This window comes from Equus asinus, chromosome 20, assembly GCF_041296235.1.
Source record: "Equus asinus isolate D_3611 breed Donkey chromosome 20, EquAss-T2T_v2, whole genome shotgun sequence".
Classification (NCBI taxonomy): domain Eukaryota; kingdom Metazoa; phylum Chordata; class Mammalia; order Perissodactyla; family Equidae; genus Equus; species Equus asinus.
Window position 1 is genome coordinate 79649470 of NC_091809.1, and position 18620 is coordinate 79668089.

At 45.3% G+C, this 18620-nt stretch overlaps 1 protein-coding gene across 8 annotated transcripts in view; it reads left to right on the forward strand.

The window, feature by feature from the left end:
- The window catches only part of TENM4 (teneurin transmembrane protein 4), a 728135-nt gene that overhangs the window by 693351 nt on the left and 16164 nt on the right, over positions 1-18620 (forward strand). For all 8 annotated transcript variants that reach the window (XM_070490574.1, XM_070490568.1, XM_070490572.1 and 5 more), the window contains 3 exons: positions 9239-9411; positions 14266-14501; positions 18181-18477. In XM_070490574.1, the coding sequence (XP_070346675.1) occupies positions 9239-9411; positions 14266-14501; positions 18181-18477 (706 nt within the window). The remainder of the gene's footprint in view (positions 1-9238; positions 9412-14265; positions 14502-18180; positions 18478-18620) is intronic.

Genomic DNA, 18620 nt, shown 5'->3' on the forward strand with positions numbered 1-18620 from the left:
AACGTAGTCCTCATCTCCAACGTGTGGCATCATTCATTTCAGCCCTGGGCTCCTATGCAGATGGCATTTGGTGGCTAAGAAAATGGCCTGATAAGCTTGAGGTTCCAAAATTGGCTTGCTGAGTGGGCATGAGCAACCATCTCTCCTGTAGGAAAAAGTGGCTCTGGCATCCCCTGGTGCCCTGTGATAGCCCCCCTCATTCCTACACTCACACTAACCACTGTGAGACCCTGACTAACTTCTCTCTGTACAAGCTTAGGGCTTACAACCTAGTAGGTGCTCAGTAAATATTTTATGAATGAAATGTAAAGTCGAGAGGGAAGGGAGATAAAGAAGGGAAGAGAGAATATGCTGTAGTGAGAAGAATACTAGATTTAAACCCAAGCTCCAGCACTATCCATGCTCCCGGCAGGAAATAGGATTCAACTCAAGTGGTTCAAATGAAGAAACTTGGCTTCCAGGTTTTGCTTGAGGATGTAAGAGCTTAGAAAGAGCATCGTTCCCAACTTCCGATGAAAATAAGCCAGACAAATGGCAAATTCATGAGTTTTCCTTGAACTCCTTCTCTGAGGTCACGGGGCAATCAACTGGCCAAATCCAAGGAAAGACAGACTGCTGAAGAGAAAGACAAGATGTGAGCAGTAGCTTCTGTGGGGTAGGTGCAACCAGTCACGCATAAGAAAAGTTCAGTTAGGGTGGTTCCCAAATTTATAAAGGCTAAGTGTGTACTGGCAAGAGAGTATGAAGCCCTTGGAGGCTGCAGACATTGGGAGGGTCCACATCCTCTTCAGAACTTTTCTCCACAAACCCCACCGGGTACTGGCAGAAAAGAGTGGAGAAAGATTTAGGAGAGTGTTCCTTGTGTAGACCTGGGGGAGGGGTACAGCAGCTGCTGAGGGAGGAGCACGAATATCTGCCTGCTCCACCCAGACCCGTCTCACCTTATCTCCTACGTGGAACAAAAACCTTAATCTGTGAAGAGGGAGGCAATAGCAGTATCCTCTGCAGGCACTAGTGGAAACCCACTGCAGCTGAAGGAAGGAAGAAAAAAAATTTAAACTATTGCTAGGAGAGGAGCAGGAGTATGGAAGAGGCCCATAACTATAGCCTGAAAAGGGGCAGGAGCATGGTAGAGGCCACACTCCTGAGACTCAGGGACACAAGCATAGGTAAGACTGGGGCTTAATCAGAACAACAGAGAACTCTCTCATGCTTACCACCCATGACCACTAGCTAAAAAGCTAAACATAACTATGAAAAGCAGAATCCTACTAGGAAAGAGATAAGAAAGGGACAAAAACATGGAAAGAGATCCTTTCGAAGGCCCAGCACACAGAGGAGGGGACCTAAAGCTGAAAATGGAGTAGACATTGAGAAAAAAACTTGGGCAAACCAGTTTTGCACCCTAAACACAAGGTATTGTCACTGACTAATTGCCTGGAGGAACTCAAGGGTGGGTTCCAGAAGCATTTAACTGTTTAATAAGATGCAATCATCAACCACCCTGAACCAGACAAGCCCCACCCCAAGAGCAGCCCTATGACCTTCATCTCATTTTTAATGCTAAGATCTCCTCTCAGGGAGGAGCTTAGGCCTTATTACGCTACCCGGCAGTGTATGTGGAAGCATGTTTTCCAACTGAGCCTGCACAAGCAAATACCCTCCTCTCCCTTTTGAATATTCATCCTCTATCCGAAATAAAAGCTCTCTGCTTCCCTTTGTTCAGGGACACCATGACTTTGGAAATGATTCTATGTGGCCTCCTATTTGCTGCAAATATATCCCACTTTATGTGGCAGCTACTTCTGGTGGAGAGTCTGATTTAACTCACCAGGAGGCAAACGCACTTTGGTTTTGGTAACAGTATTGCTGGAGGAATTTAAAGCCTATGATGTGCTAAGGTTAACCATAGAAACAACCAACTTCAAAGCCAGCCCAAGTCCTAATTAAATTAACTCGAACACCCTCACCAAACTCATCTCCATTTCCAGGCATAAAACCTGTTACCTCCGTCTCTACTATGCTACACAAGATGTAGCACTTTCAACTGGATATACAAAAAGGAAAGAAAAAGCAACATACTCCCAAGAGACAAAGGAATCATCAGAATCATGTTCAGATGTGACACAGATGTTGAAACTATCTTTTAGGAAATTTAAAATAACTGTAATTATGTTAAAGGCTCTAATGGAAAAGGTGAAGAATATGTGAAATCAGATGGATAATTTCAAAAGAGAAATGGAAACTATAAGAGAGAATCAAATGGAAATGCTAGAAATGAAAAACATAATTACAGAGATGAAGAATGCCTCTGGTGGGCTTGTCAGTAGACTTGACACAGCTGAGGAAAGAAGGTGAGTCAGTAGAAATTTCCAAAACTGAAACACAAAGTGAAAAAAAAGTGAAAAAATACAGAGCAGGACATCTAAGAGCTGGGGGACAATATCAACTGGTCTAGAATACATGTAATTGGAATTCCAGGAGAAGAGAGAAAGAACAAGGCAGAAGAAATATTTGGAGGAATAATGGTCAAGAGTTATCCCTAGTTAATGACAGACACCAAACCACAGACCCAAAAAACTCATAAAATACTAAGCAGATTAAATACACATACACACATCTAGGTATATCATATTAAAACTGCTGAATACAAAACAAAAAGAGAAACTCTTGAAAGCAGCCAGAAAAAAAAAAAGGCATTTTATACAGAGGAGCAAGGATTAAAAATTACAGCTGACTTCTCATCAGAAACCGTGCAAGCTAGAAGACAGAAGTGCTGAAAGGAAAAAAAAAAAAAACCCTGTCAACCCAGAATTCTATACCCAGCAAAAATATCTTTCAAATGAAATGTTATAGAGGTGTAGGCAGGGATAAGGGAACCAAGAAAGGATGGTGAGGCACCCAGGCACTAAAAATGGTGAACAACTATGGTCAAGCCTCAGGCTAAAGGGCAAGGCAGAGAAGGTATAGGGTGTTACCACTGAAGCCCATTGGAAGCTGTAACCATGAAGGGGAAGCCATCTGGTAGAAGCTGTAATTGTGGATAGATGCAGCCACTATTAGAAATATGGTACTAAAGGAGATAGAGAGTGAGTTGCAACTTCTCCTCTTGACCTTCAATCTCTTACCAGTGCCTGCCATTGACTGGAATCCAACCAGAAGCAAGAAAGCAAGAGGGCCTCAGTGATGCAGTCTGCAGGGGTCAGCCCTTCTGGGCACAGAGAAGGGCAGAGAATGGATCTGAGGGGAAAAACAGAGAATAACAACCACAGACACTGACTGGCTCTATGACATTGTACACACTCGTGGCAGAGCCGGGATTCGATCCCAGATCTACCTGTATCTTAAGCATTTTCCGTCAGATGCATTACCTCAAATACATCAGTGAGAGATAAAACCTACAGTGGTAGGATGGACTAGATCTTGGAAATCCTCAAGGCTAGAATTCATTGCTGGGACTTAATTCTATAGGGAATGGGCAGCAAGTACAAGTTTTTATTGCAGAAGCCCAAAAGTTCCCTGGCTCTGATACAGTCTGAGAGTAGCTAATGATGTAGTGATGCCATCTATTATAGTGACCTGAGGCCAAGGGAATTATTGGTGTGCATGGGCTGTGAACTCTAATTATTCACAGAAGATACAGTGTCCAATTCTTCTTGTTGATGATGGTGTTGTTTGAAACAATCATAGAAGTTATAAAAATCAAATCTTTATTTCCCAACCAAAAAGTCTCGATCAGCAAAAAAAGTTAGCATCAGAGAGGCAATCTGGCATTTTCCTTGCCAGCTGCGCATAGTAAGTGGCTTGAGAAGTGAAGTATTGAGTGTGAAGAAGAAAGCCTTGCAGTGTGTGTGAAGAAACCCTTTAGCAGTCCTCTTCTGAGAGCCAAGTTCACAGCAACCATATGAATGTTTTATGTGTTTTCTTTCCCCATGCTCCAAAGATGCTTTAGGAAAATGGAGTGAAGAAAAGTCAGTGGAAGGAAATAATGAAAAGCCAATCATGTGGCCCTCTCTATCATACCCTGGAATGGGGGCTTGCCATCACTGCAAAGTCAGTCGCAGTGGTACAAAGCAAAGCATCTTGAAGAGAAAACTGTCAGTCTTCTTGATCCACTTGAGATTTCCAAACACAGTTTTTTCTTTAACATAGCGATGAACATGAAGGTTTTGATTTGAAACAGCATCGCTTTATGGGAAGACTGATGAAAGAACACAGACTGTAAAGTCAGACAGACCTGACTTTGAATCCTATTCGTCTGCTAGCTGTGTGATCTTAGGCAAGTTACTTATCCTTTCTGAGCCTCAGCCTCATGAACTGTGAAATGACAGTGATGATGCCTACCTCCAAAGATGGTTATGAGCCCAGTGCTTGGTACCTAAAAGGTACTCTAGGAATATTAGTGAACTTTCCCTTCTTCATATGGAAGTGACAGGTTAAAGGGGTGGAGTTCTTAGTTATTCTTAGTCCATATCTTGAAAAAACAACGTCTACTATTTATTTATTCATTCATTCATTCATCCAAGAAATATGTATTGAGTACCTTTTATATGCTGGGTACTCCTCTAGGCACTGAGAATATAGACAAGGTACCCGTCCTCATGGAGCTTGTATTCCAGTGGGAAGAGATAAACAAGAAACAAGTAAACACATAAGCAAGATAATAAGTATAACGAAGACAATAAAATAAGATAATGTGACAGAGATGGGAGAACCCGTCAAAAAGGGTGATCACAGAAGGCCTTGCTGGAGTGATAACATCTGAACCAAAACCTGAGTAATGAAAGGAACTAACCATACCTAGATTGGAGGGAAGGACAGTCGCTGTAAAGGGAACAGTAAGTGTGAGCCTCCCGAGCCTGGCTTGAGCTTGGCATGTTTGGAGAAGAGGAGAGGTAATAGAATGCAGGAAGTACGGGGGAATAGGGTTCAAGGTGAAATCAGGAAGAGAGGCGGCAAGGAGTAGGTCCTTCAACCAACCTTCATTCACGTTATTGAGCCCCTACTATATGCCACGTACCCCTCTAAGTTCTGGGGATACAGCAGTGACCAAATACAGTCCCTTCTTCCCTCAGGGAGTTGACAGGGAAACAGAACTGAGTGCCCATCCCCGAGGGTAGGTGTAGAGCCTGGATTCAAAGCCTAGACTGTCTGACTCCACGGGCCTTCCCACACCAACACGTTCCTTCCATTCCTCTTGGTTAGAAAGAAAGAAAATTTGCCACTAATAAAGGCATGACAGACATAACTAAGCCTTTGTCCTGAAGTCACCCAGTCATGGATCCAGGGTCTAAAGCAGCCACTTGGAATCCAGAGAGTGCAGAGAACTGTCCCCCAGCACCTCGTTGGGCAGCGCCAGCCCCTGTTCTCATAGCATCTTTGTAGTAGGAAGAGAAAGGGCTCCCCCGAGGGGGCCATGGGGCAGAGGTGTTCAAGATCCAGGGGATGGGCAGCTCCAATTCTTCCCTGCAGAGGCAGAAGCAAGGGTGTTCTGATGGGCTAATCACAGGTATTGATCAGGCAGCAGGGAGATCCAGTGGCATTTCTCAAGCTCTGGAAGGCACTGAAATGAATGAATAGGAGACAAGAAAATTCTATCAATTGGCTGTTCTATTTGATGTTCATTTAATTAAGACATTCAGTCCTTCTAATGGAAAATGTGAGGAGTGGAAATTACTGTTTTTTGGCCATCTCATATAAAATGAAAACCAGATCTTGAAGGCATGGGGCCTTTTCATTGTATCTTCTTCAGGCTCAATTTAATTATGTATTACAGGCTATCTTCAATAATAGTTACAATTGTCTGCCTTTATGCAAGCCGCTTTCTGTCTTGAAGACTAAAACTCTGGGGAGAGGCCTATGGAGATTGCTAAAGTATCATTTAGTGAAGACGGTTGTGTCTGTATTTGTGCATTCAGCGGATGTTTATCATGTCCCTACTGTGTGTCAAGCCTCTGTCAAGTCCCGCAGGAGGTAGCATGTGAATGAATCATGGTCCCTCCCAACAGAGCAGGAAAAAGGCTTCACACATCCAATCATGCATTCCTTTATTTGTTCAGCCAACATTCCCTGCCTGTCTTCTGTCTGCCAGTCCCACTGCTGGGGAAGCTGAGATGGACAGAGCCAGTCCTCCAGGGCCACATTGCTGGCAGGTGGTGGAATCCAGAGTCCCAGTCCAGCTGTCTGACTCCACAGCCCTGTCCTGACTCAAGCACTCCCGGGCTGAAGTGGGAGACAATTTGTACATCAGCTGTTACAATGCAGGGGACACAGTCTGTGATGGAGCTGTGCCGGAGTATCCCTGGGAGAAGAAGGGACGGGAGAGACCAAGGAGGGCTTTATGAGATGGCCTTGAGCGAGGCCTTCTTAGAAGCAGTACTGAAGTGACATCTGACCCTTAATTAGTAATCTATCAAGTCTTATTTGTAAGGCTCCTTAAGTCCTTTTTAAGTATCTTGAATGGTATAATAAAATATTTTTTATCTGGTTAGGTCAGGAAATTAGATAGTCTGAATAAGTAGTCTCATTAATAAAGAGTGTGTACATGGATAACAGGTATTCACAGAACCAGACTAGCACAGCATACCCATCCCGTGAAACTGTGAGACCAAAACAGATCTTCCTATTGATTTAAAAGAGGACTCGGGATCCGACAGGTCTCAGGTACTCATAGACCACAGATAAAGTTAAGATGACCAGGACAGAGCCGGTTTTGGAAGGTCTTGATTTGGGGCTCAGGGATTTGGGGTGCCCCAGTAATATTTTACTGAAAAAGCCTGGAGATTGATATTAGCAGATGTCCCATAAGTGAGACCCTTCCACAAATGCCAGTAATTTAAAAGGTCCTCTTCCTCAAGATGGCCATGAGCTCCCTGTATATGGCATTACTTGGGTTGTCGCAGCACTTTTCTGATTATGAAAATAATCCATTGTTAATTATAGAAAATCTTAGGAATATAAAATATAAATAAATAAGCAATTAAAATCACCTGTAATTCTACCTTCCAGAGAGAATCACTGTCAACGTTTTTGTGAAAATCCTTCCTGTTCAAATTTTCAGCAACCATAAAGGGTCAATAAGAACCTAGAGTTAAAGGGAGCAGAGTGAGGGAGTCTACCTTGGGACAAACATTGTAGATCTTTACCCCAAAGATCTTTGCCCCCCTTCCCAGCAGCAATCTCTCAGAATCCCTCCCTCACCTGGCTCAGAGGGGCCCTCTGCACTTTTGACCCTCCAAGCCAGGTTGCAGGCTACCCCGTCACTCTCCACTAAGGCAGACTGAACTTTTCTTATGAGAACCTCACTTAATACTATGGGAGAAAAATGAGAAATCATGATAGGAAACAGGTTTCCAAAGCCCTTTAACTGCCCAGAGGAGAGCCTAAAGGACTGATACAGGCCCACAGCCTTGCCCCACCAAGCCCAGGCCTGAGGTATGTGGTAGAGACCACTGAGTTGCTCGCCATCTTGGAATGGGCTTCTGTTCCCCTTCCTCAGGCCTCAGCAACAGAGAGATTCAACTTTCCCAAAGCCCCTTGGCCCTTCCCCCAGAGCTGGAGTCAAGGACTGGGAGGTTTTGTTCAAAAGACCATTACCAACACCTCCTCTTTGGCAGACTGTGCCAGGGACATTGTAAAGAGTGCCGTGATCAGTACCAGGCACAGGGAGAGAAGGAGCAGGCAGATGGCAGAATCCATGCAGCACTCAAATCTGACCCTGAGCAGAAAAGTGCTCAGCGAAGGCCTGCCTAGCCCCACCCACCAAGTCTCACCTGAAACCATAGACGGTATAGGACCCAGGGGTCCCGGCAGGAAGCCAGGCTCAGCTGAAGGAATCACAAGAAGAGCCAGGATGGAGCTGAACTCTCGGGCCTTTCATTTCACTACCCTTAAAACCCTCAGGGGGCCAGAGGCCAGCTTTATCCCAGGAGTAAACGCAAAGCAGGAAAAAAAGTCCAGTAGGAAGACCCAGAGTAACTGGGGGAGACATACGTGGCTGGACCCACGCTGCAAGCTTGAGCATGAGTAGAAGTCAGAAATACTGACGTGAATGAGGAACTTTTCCCCCATTCACATGCAAGTGCAAAAAGGCTAATTAAACCTACCTTTTTACACTTCAGCCTCCCAGAACTAAAATGTTAATAGCTGACTCCTTGCCACCTCCCAAGCATTCTGCAGCAGGTGGGAGAGCACACACAATGGATACTTGCAAACGGACAGTACGGAAATGCCTGTGGAAGACAGAGAAGCAGGTGGTGGCTTGGAAGCAGATAGACCTGAGTTTGAATTTTGACTTACCACACTTACTAGCTGTGTAACCTCAAGCGGGTGACTTCACTTTTATGAGCCTCAATTTCTGAGCCTTCTCCAAAAAGGAGATAATATATATCTTTTAGACTAGTTGTGAGGATTAAATGAAAGAACGTATGAAAAGCGACTAGCACCATATCTGGTACATTGTAGGTGTTCAATAATCTTAGGTATTTCTTTTATTATTATCAGGAGAATGGGAAAGAGAATTAAGATTCAATTATGATGCTTCAGAAAGACCACACCAGAGCAAAGCAGTGAGCTCTGAAAGCTGCAGATACATAGCTGCTTGGTGCCAGATGTGAAATCTAGATGGGCAGAGGTTGCAAGAGCCCATTTCTCTAGCCTGTTTATGTGGCAGCAGAGTCCTGGTTTGAAGTCAGAGTCCCTTTTCTCAGGATCTGTAGCTTCCTAGAAGCCCCATCTCTAGTGTTGTTCAGGAAGAACCTGTATAACCACTTCTTGGGGGTTTTGAGAGGGGATTCAAGCACCAAGTTTGACCACTTCCCCTCTGGGAGTCCTCCCCATGTGCCCCCCCGGCCCCCCACCCCAAGACTCTGGGTCAGCAGTCTCATATGGCCACTAGCATCTCACCCTCCATGGGTGAATATTAGTTTATAGCTACAGGGCACTTCCAGGTGTTCCTTACAGTGATCCTGGGAGGTAGGCAGAGCAGGGGTTATCATCTCCACTTCCTGGAATTAGGAAAGGGAGACTCAGAGAGGTAATTCATTTGCCTGCAGTTGGATATCAGCAGATGGAGTCGTATCCTGAAACCTATGTGCAAGGAGATGAAGGAGGCATGGAAATATATCTGACCAGAGAGAAAAGCAGACCATGCAGCACGGTGGGATAAGGCAGAATGTGCCGAGTTCCAGCTACAGCAGCCTTATATTTCTGTTACTCAGAGCCACCCCTTGGTTTTCAGGTATGACAGCTTTGGCCGCCTGACAAATGTGACCTTCCCTACTGGCCAGGTGAGCAGTTTCCGAAGTGATACAGACAGCTCAGTGCATGTCCAGGTAGAGACCTCGAGCAAGGATGATGTCACCATAACCACCAACCTGTCTGCCTCAGGTGCCTTCTATACACTGCTGCAAGGTAAGCCAGGTGGGGCTTGGGGACTTTGAGGCAGAGGGATGGGGAGACCCCTTTGGAACAGGATGACACAAGAAACAAGCTGCTACTGGAGCTGCCCAAGAACAGGAAAGCATTACAACTGGTTTCTCTCTGTATTGCCACCTAATTTGCAAAACACACCAGCCTGAGTCCTGTAAATTCTCCCACAGAAGCTTCAGAGTAATATTTCACTGTTTCATCCTATTATCATTAGAACAAAGGGTATAGAATCCATTAGCTGCTAATCCAGGTGACCTCACTATTCTGCCATCCTAATGGCTCCCAGATTAAAGACTTACTCTCACACTGGTGCAAGCGAAGACAAAGGACAAGAATAATTACACCTGATTATGAAAGGGGTTTGGGCGTGGAGAGTCCTTCCTGAAGCTCAGGTGAGAATGGCTTGTGCCTCTGCTAGGATTCCATAGAGAAGACATCCTTCTTCTCTGCATGCACCAAGTAATCCCTGATGTGAGCTGATCTTTTAGCATCAGGTAAATCACAACAGTGAAACATGATGAAATGTGGTGGTGAATTGTTTGCCTCAATTGTTCTCATGGAACGTAGGTGACCCGGGGTGGGGCTTGCAGCTTTGTTGGACTTAGTAAGCATGAAAAATAAAAAAAGGAAGCTGGGGCCAGCCCTGTGGCACAGCGGTTAAGTTTGCACATTCCACTTGGCTGGCACAGGGTTTGCCGGTTCAGATCCCGGGTGTGGACATGGCACCGCTTGTCAAGCCATGCTGTGGCAGGCGTCCCACATATAAAGTAGAGGAAGATGGGCACGGATGTTAGTTCAGGGCCAGTCTTCCTCAGCAAAAAGAGGAGGATTGGTGGCAGATGTTAACTCAGGGCTAATCTTCCTCAAAAACAAAAAAAAGAAGCCATCACCAGGGAAAGCCTTGCTTGATTCCCAACCCCTCATCCTCCAGCTGGTTTTTTTATACTCCCAAAAGCTTTGACACAGAGTAGTAAAAAGAGCCTTGGGCTGAGAGTCAGAGACACCAGATCTAGTCCTGACCCTGCCACCACCTCACTGTGGCCCTCGGTTCTCTTCTCTGGGAACAGAAAGCAAGTTGAAGCCATGTGGAATGGTGTGGGGCAGTTCAAAGAGGAGTTCTGGTGTAGACAGCCCAGGGCCCCTATGCCTGCCATGCCAGTTCCTACCTGCATGAGTTGGATGGAGTCACTCTTCTCCAAGCCTCAGTTTCTGGGTCTGGAAAATGGGGCTGAATTTCAATACCTGTCTCATAGGGTTGCTCAGACCATTTCTTTAGACAACATACATAGAGTGACCAGCAGGGGCCCGGCACATAGTATTGCTCAGTAAGTACTTGTTGGATTAATTAACTAATTAATTAAGAGGTAGTTTGGTTCACTGTAAGGAAATAACTATATTTTCACAACCACTTTTACTCCCAAATGTAGTCCTATGCCTTTAAAAAAGCTCCAAGAACAATAGCAGTTCTCAGTCAAAGAAAGAGAAACCAAGTTCCGGAGTTCCTTTCCCACCAAGCACCCTTAGCAGTGGGTTGGGGCACGCCCCAGGCATCTATGGTCTGACGGGTTATTGCCAAGAGGAGGTGCCGAGCCCGAGCCAGCCAGGCTGTGCAGGGCCACTGGTTCCTCAGACAGCTTGTCCTGCAGGCCTGTTTTCTTCCCTGTGGTTGAGAATTATCTCGTCCACTCCCTACCTCTAAGCTGGCTTTGAGCATTTTCCTCAAAAGTTAATGCAGGCTTTCTGATATTTGGACAACTTTTTGAAAATCAAAAGTGCCACCTTTCCTCAGTTTTAAAATGTACCATCCATTTAATAACAACTCTTCAGGTGAGGGGGGAAAGGACGCTGCTCGAAATGTATACAAGGACTGAAGACACATTCCAATTCCAGAAACATTAAAATGTGAAAAGGAGAAGTACATCTTGGAATCCAGGAAACATGGGACCTGTTTCTCCTCTTTGGTACCTGTGCCAAGCTCCCTTTCCTCCTTTCAGACCAGGCTCAGATGCTCAGTTTTGTAGCCGCCCCAGTAGAATCTTTGTAAAAAGCTCTTTCAGTTTCATCGTACGTCTGAACTATGGGAAGAAATAAGAAGTAGCCGCTAATGAGCAGCGGCCTTGGGCAGTCACAGCTCACATTAAATGGGGATCGTTTGAGATGGGCCTCTACAGACGCTGTTCCATCCAGAGTCACCGTTAATGGACATATGTGGATTCAGCAAGAAGCAGCTTTAAAAGATAAATTGACACAGCCTTTTCCACTGTTCAAAGGAAGTGAAATACAGATTGTCAGTGAATAATGCCTAGCAAGTTTGAGGCAGATTTTAGAATTCTGTGTGCGTGAGAAAGGGAGAAAGATGGAGAGGGGAGGGAGTCGGGGAGAGAGGGGCCGATCTGATGTTATTCCACCAGGCAAGATTCAGTGAGGGTTTCCTACAAAAACTACATCCTTATTGCTTGACGTAGCCTGGAATATATCTAGTTCAATGCAGCAAACATGTACGGACCTCATGCAATAAGAATAATAATGATAGCTAACATTTTGGAGCACTTATTTGGTATGAAATATATCGTTAGCATTTTACATTCATAGGCCTATTTAATTCTCACAACAACCCTCTGAGGTAGGTATTATTAATTTCTTCCTTTTTCAGATGAAGGCACTAAGGCACCAACAGGTTAAGTAGCTGATCCAAAGTCACACACCTAGTACGGTATTTGGACCCAGACAAATAGGCTCTAGAACCCATTCTCTGAACCACTAATCTAAAGGCAATGGGGAGCTACTGAAGGACGATGATCATACTATAAAAGTTTGCTATGATAGGTGTGGAAATGGCATGGTGGAGATAAGAGGAGAGACACCAAGAGATATACGTGACAATGACTAGCACAGTGCTCGGCACATAAAACTGGTAATGCTGACGTTTACATAACACTTACCGTATGCCGAGTACTGTTCTCAGCTCTTCATGTGTGTTATCTCTCAAATCCTATGAGGTGAAGGTACAATTATTATCCCCAGTGTACAGATGAAGAGACAGAGGCTTGGGAGGTCAAAGAATTTGCCCAAGGTCGTAAAGTAAGAGAGTGGCAGAGCTGGGACCTCAGCCCAGGTGGTCTAGCTCCAAAGCCCATGCTCTTGATCCCTGCACAGTAGTGCCTCTCACAGGAAACACTGCGATATTTGAGAATTGGGTCAACATCAGAGTGATAAACTCTACACGCCCCAGATGCAAGACCATTAATGAGGCCCATGAAGAGGCTAGGAGTTGTGTAGGAAGGGGAGGCATTCGTTCTGACCAGAGGAACAGGAGAAGCTTCTGGGAAGAAATGACATTTAAGCAGAGCCTCGAAGGAAGGACTTGGGCTGGCATTTATTGAAGAGAGGGTCAGTGCAGACAGAGCAACGGCCAAGGAAGGGAAAGAGGCAGGAGAGCACAGCACAAACTCAGAGATACTGTTTCCACTGGAAAAGAACTCAGTGTGCGTTTACAGCTGAAATTTACTTTTTTCTCCAGAAGTTTCTTTTATCTAAAGATCTGAATTAAATGTTTTAATCAGATTTAAAATTTCAAAATCAGATCTATTTTTTTTGAGGAAGATTAGCCCTGATCTAACATCTGCTGCCCATCCTCCTCTTTTGTGCTAAGGAAGACTGGCCCTGAGCTAACATCCGTGCCCATCTTCCTCTACTTTATATGTGGGACGCCTGCCACAGCAATGGCTTGATAGGCAGTGTGTAGGTCTGTACCCGGGATCTGAACCAGCAAACCCCAGGCCACCAAAGCAGAACGTGCGAACTTAACCACTGCACCACCGGGCCGGCCCCCAAATCAGATCTATTTTTAATTCATTGTCACATATACATATATGTCATATATATATGTCAATGATTTAAAATATATATATGTGGCATTCTGTCAGTGGTTTAAGTATTGGAGTCATCTTTTACCTGGTTATAAGGAACACTGTTACCCTAGTATATATCAAGAGCCTTAAAAATGTTCAACACTTTACTCTAGTAATCCTACTCTTAGTAGTCAATTTTTATTAAATAACCCAAAATGAAGACATTGAATTATCCAAAAAATATATTTTTCAATTGAGATACAATTCACATACCATAAAATTCATTCTTTTAAAGTATACAGTTCAGTGATTTTTAGTATATTCACAAAGTTGTACAACCATTACCACTATCTAATTCTGGCAAATTTTTATCACTCCGAGAAAGAAACCCTGTACCCATTAGCAGTCAACCCCATCCCCCTCTCCTCACTAATCTACTTTCTGTTTCTATGAATTGGCCTATTCTTGGTATTTCATATAAACTGACTCACACAATATGTGACCTTTTGTGTCTGACTTCTTTCATTTAGCATATGTTTAAAATATATTTATTTGCAGTGCTACTTGTAATTATGAAAAACTAGAAGCAATCAAAATATCTATGTGAGGGCTGGTTAAATAAATTATAGTATTTCCGTAAAGTGGAATACTATGCAATTATTAAGAAAGGAGTTTATGAAAAATATTCAACAATGTAATACAATGATCAGTGAAAACCTATAAGCAACTGTTTTAAACTATCAATGTATTTGGAAATATCCTAAAATCTAGGAATATACCAAAAATATTTACAATAGTTTTCTTTGGGTTTTGAGATTATGGATGATCTCCATATATTTTCCTAGTTTTCTTCAATGATAATGTATTGTTTCTATAGTTGAAAAAATAAACACATTTAAAAGCCACACCACTGCCTCTGCTCTACACACACTTCCCTCCATCCTTGTCCCTTCTGAGCAGAGTCTGTCCCTCTCCTCTCCCTCAGACCAGGTCCGGAACAGCTACTACATTGGGGCGGATGGCTCCCTGCGGCTGCTACTGGCTAATGGCATGGAGGTGGCACTGCAGACGGAGCCCCACCTGCTGGCCAGCACCGTCAACCCCACTGTGGGCAAGAGGAACGTCACGCTGCCCATCGACAATGGCCTCAACCTGGTTGAGTGGCGGCAGCGCAAGGAGCAGGCTCGGGGCCAGGTCACCGTCTTTGGGCGCCGGCTGCGGGTGAGCAAGGCCTCCAAGCAGGTCTCGGCCCCTGGAGGCAGCTGGGTCCTGGGGGAGAGAGTGAGGAGGAGTCTGGAGAATGGGGTTCTGTTCTTGAAGCTGTCCCTGGGGGAGAAAGTGTTCCTGGGCCCTCAGTTTCCTCATGTGCAAACGAGGGAAAGTAAAGTAGGAACCACATGTAATGAGTGTCTCATGCGTCTTTCCAGTGCTTACTTTTCACTTGTTACTGGTGGAAACATCGCTAGCTTTGGTGTTACTCAGGTCCAAATTGGATTTTCAGCGTATATTCCTTCCCTGAGTGAATTTGGGCAAATCTGTCATCTCTTAAAACCTCGATGTCATTATCCATAAACTGGGGAAGATAAAACCAATTTTACAACTTGCTACAAAGATTAGAAAAACTATATAAAGTGCCTCCTATAGAGCCTATAAAGAGACTCCTACAGATCTGGCACATAGTAAGTGGTCAATAATATCCACTCTTGTTGTTACTGCTAGTCTTCTTACTATTATTGTTACTACAATTCCTAATACGGCTGAAAATTCAGTTTAGCTGTTTGGAACCTAAGCCACTTCTCCACTTTTTCCAGGCAATCATCCTTCCTAAATGAGTGAAACAACTCCCACCATAACTGTCACTGCCAGTGGGTTGGCCTCTGTGATCTGGCATTTCAGAGTGCTTTTCAGTACGTGGGTGCCCTGAACCAGCCTTTTCTCTGCCTCACTCCGGTGTTTCTGTAGAGTGTGGCCTCTGACCCTGGGCCCCATTGCCCGGATTCTCTTCCCTCCAGGTTCAGAAAGGAAGGCGGTGGGAAGAGTAAAAGGGAAGGAACCATCCCTGGCTTTCAGCCCAGCGCCCTGCAGACCACAGGTGCTCTCTGTAGAGACTTACTGAGCTGAAGGGAGCCACAGAACTGAGCCAGGTGTTCCTGACTCCTAAAACCACAGCATGCTCATGCAACATGGCTGGGGTTGTCTTGAGCCCCCGGCCCTTCGGCAAGAAAGTTCCTTTCAGCCCCTTTTTGATACCTGGGACAACCAAAGTCCAAAGAGAAAAAGGGGTTTTTCCAGACTCACATAGGTAGAGGAGGTAAAGACTAGGCAATAGGCACCCTGTCTCTTAGTTTAATTCCCACAACAGATAGAGAAACAGTAAGTGACTTACCCAATATCACACAAATAGAGCCAGAAAACCAGGCTTCCTGTGTTCCCTCAACAGCCAAGAACTCTAGCAATAATCTAACGTGGGAAACAGCCTTCCTCCAGCTCCCCAGCTGTGTTTGGTCGCTATGGCCTGCCCCCATCTGTGGCCTCACTGAGCCCCTGTCTGAATTCTCCAGGAGCCCCTCACGCACATCTGAGGCAATGTGCTAAATGGGAAGTTTGACCTGAGTTTGATTGCTGCCTGGGCTGTGTGTGTAGCCTTGAGCAACTCCTCTGAGCCTCAGGTTCCTCTGCAGAAACAAGATAATATATGCAAAGTACCTAGCCCAGTGCTGGTAGACTCCAGGTGCTCAATAAACGGCAGCGATTAGTGCTATTAGGACTTCCTCTCTGCCGTGTGAACTGGACCAAAAGTTTCCTAAGCTTTAATTGGCCCCTCTCCCCGCCTGAGATTAATGGCGCTCCAGTCGGGTGGCTGCATCTCCATGTCCTCCCAAAATAAATGGCCACCCACAGTGGCGGCATGTGGAATTAGAATGTTAGCTGGGTGCGCCTCCCCATAATGGAGCTCATTTTTTATACAACTGGGAACTTTTTTAATAAAGAAAGATGTAAAATAATCTTATTGCCGCCACTGTCGAACACAGGAAGCATTAGGCGGTTCCCCAGTGAGCTGCTTAATTCAATTTTATTAATTTTGCCACAGAGGTATAGCTCCCCTTCACAAGGGGCCCTCTAGGGGATGAGGGGGCAGCTGGCTAGGTGGCACTACCTTGGGGGAAGTCACAGGCGAATTTCCAAAAGATGCTTTAAAAAGGCCCCCGTCATTGTTGGTGGTACAACCCTGTGCCTTCCTTTGTCCTCTCGGCAAACAACACAGCTTCAGCCTCCAACACCTCTGATTTTTCACGGGAATTGTCTGCCACACTGTTTTTGCTTCTGCAATTGTGTTTGATTACCCCTGGGAAGGCAACCTTATTATAACCAGGCCGTTCACAGCTAAAGTCATCTCAGCATCGTCATTATAAATCCTTATTTTCAAGGCTTTAGAATTTGTTTGGGGAGAAGGAGGAGACACACGTCTCTACTTCTTCTGAGAATGACTGTGATCATTTGCTGTCATTTAATGGAAATAATTGCAATCATTAATTCAGCACCTTCTATGGGCCCAGCACTCCACTAGGCAATTTACTCAGGTTTCTTCAATCCTCACGACAAGCCCTGTTTTGCAGAGGAGGAAATTGAGACTCAGAGAGGGAAAGGCACTTCCCCAAGTTCACAGAGAAAACGTGTCACAGAGTTGAGGCTGGAATCCTGGCCTTAATTCGAAACTCTTTCTTACCACACAGAGCCCCAGGGGGCCTTTCATTACCTCCGTCTACGTGTACAGTTTTGCACCATGTGACCTACGTTGTCTGCTTTCCTCTTGGGTCTTCCTTACTACTTGTCACACTTAACCAGTGACTAATGGAAGAGTCAGAAAATGTGCCCAAATGCCCCAGGAGGCCAGGCACCAATTAGAGGGAACTAGCATTTTGGCTTCAGAGTACCTGGCAGCGTTTCAGGGGCAACCAGTGCCTAAGGGGTGGATCCAATATAGAAACAGGCCTCAGAAGTATATTTCTTTATTAAAATACCAAAAACCCTGACTTATTGCTGCCCCTGTGGGAGCCCTGTATTTCTCACTCTGAAAGGAAATTGAATGAGATGCTGACCTAGCAGCCCAGGTGGACAGCATACAAGGGGCTCCTGATCTTGGAGGCAGGAGAAAAATGTTCCAGAGCTAAGACTGTGTCCCCAGGCAGCCCATAGCCAGAGAAGTCATCCAAGATCAAACACACACTGTCTCCCAGGGCCTCAGGAAAAAGAAAAAGAAGATGCTTTGGGAGCTGACCAAGGTGACTGGGAAGCCCTTATTGTCGGGGCAGAGGGCAGGAGAGACCCCAGAGGGGATAGGAAATCCAAACCCCAAGAAGGGTTGGACTCTCTCGGAGGGCCAGTGAGCATTTGTTGGCACATTGCAGTGGTGAGAGTCAAATCCAGACTCAGTCACTCACCAGCTGCAAGATCTGGAGCACATCCCTGCACGTCCCTGAGCTTTGGTCTCCTCAGTGTCAAACGGCACAGTGTCTGGCACATGAGAAATGAGGTCAGGCATTGATTTGTTGGGCCCACTTGGCCTCTCCCTTTTTAGGAGGGAGTGAAGAAGGACCTGCCTTTTTGTCTTCATTTAGAAGAGTCACATTAGGAAATGATATGGATCATCTTTAGTAACAGTTACTATTTGCGGAGTATCTACATTGTCTTTATTCTTACAACAGCCCTATGTAATTGGCATCATTATTCCCATTTTACAGATAAGGAAACTTCACAGAGCTGACAAGTGACAGAGCCAGGACCCAAACCCTTGACTGTTGACATCTATGACCTAGCTGCCTCCTCTACTCAGGAGCTTCTCAGACCAAAGTTCTCAATGTCCAGATTAACTTTGTCTTTCCTCCTCCCCCTTCTCCAGGTTCACAACCGGAACCTCTTGTCTCTGGACTTTGACCGTGTGACACGCACAGAGAAGATCTATGATGACCACCGCAAGTTCACCCTCCGGATCCTGTATGACCACGCAGGGCGGCCCAGCCTCTGGTCACCTAGCAGCAGGTTGAATGGCGTCAACGTGACGTACTCCCCAGGGGGCCACATTGCTGGCATCCAGAGGGGCATCATGTCTGAGAGAATGGAATATGACCAGGCGGGTCGCATCACATCCAGGATCTTCGCTGATGGGAAGACATGGAGCTACACGTACTTAGAGAAGGCAGGTGTCTGTCTCCCTCCATCACTGGCCTTGCCATATAGAGGCCAAACATTGTGGCTCAAACCATAGCCAAGCCCAGCCTACTGACCTCAGTGGGATAGATCTGACCTATGTGGTCTCCAAAAGGAAAAGTTCAGAAAAAT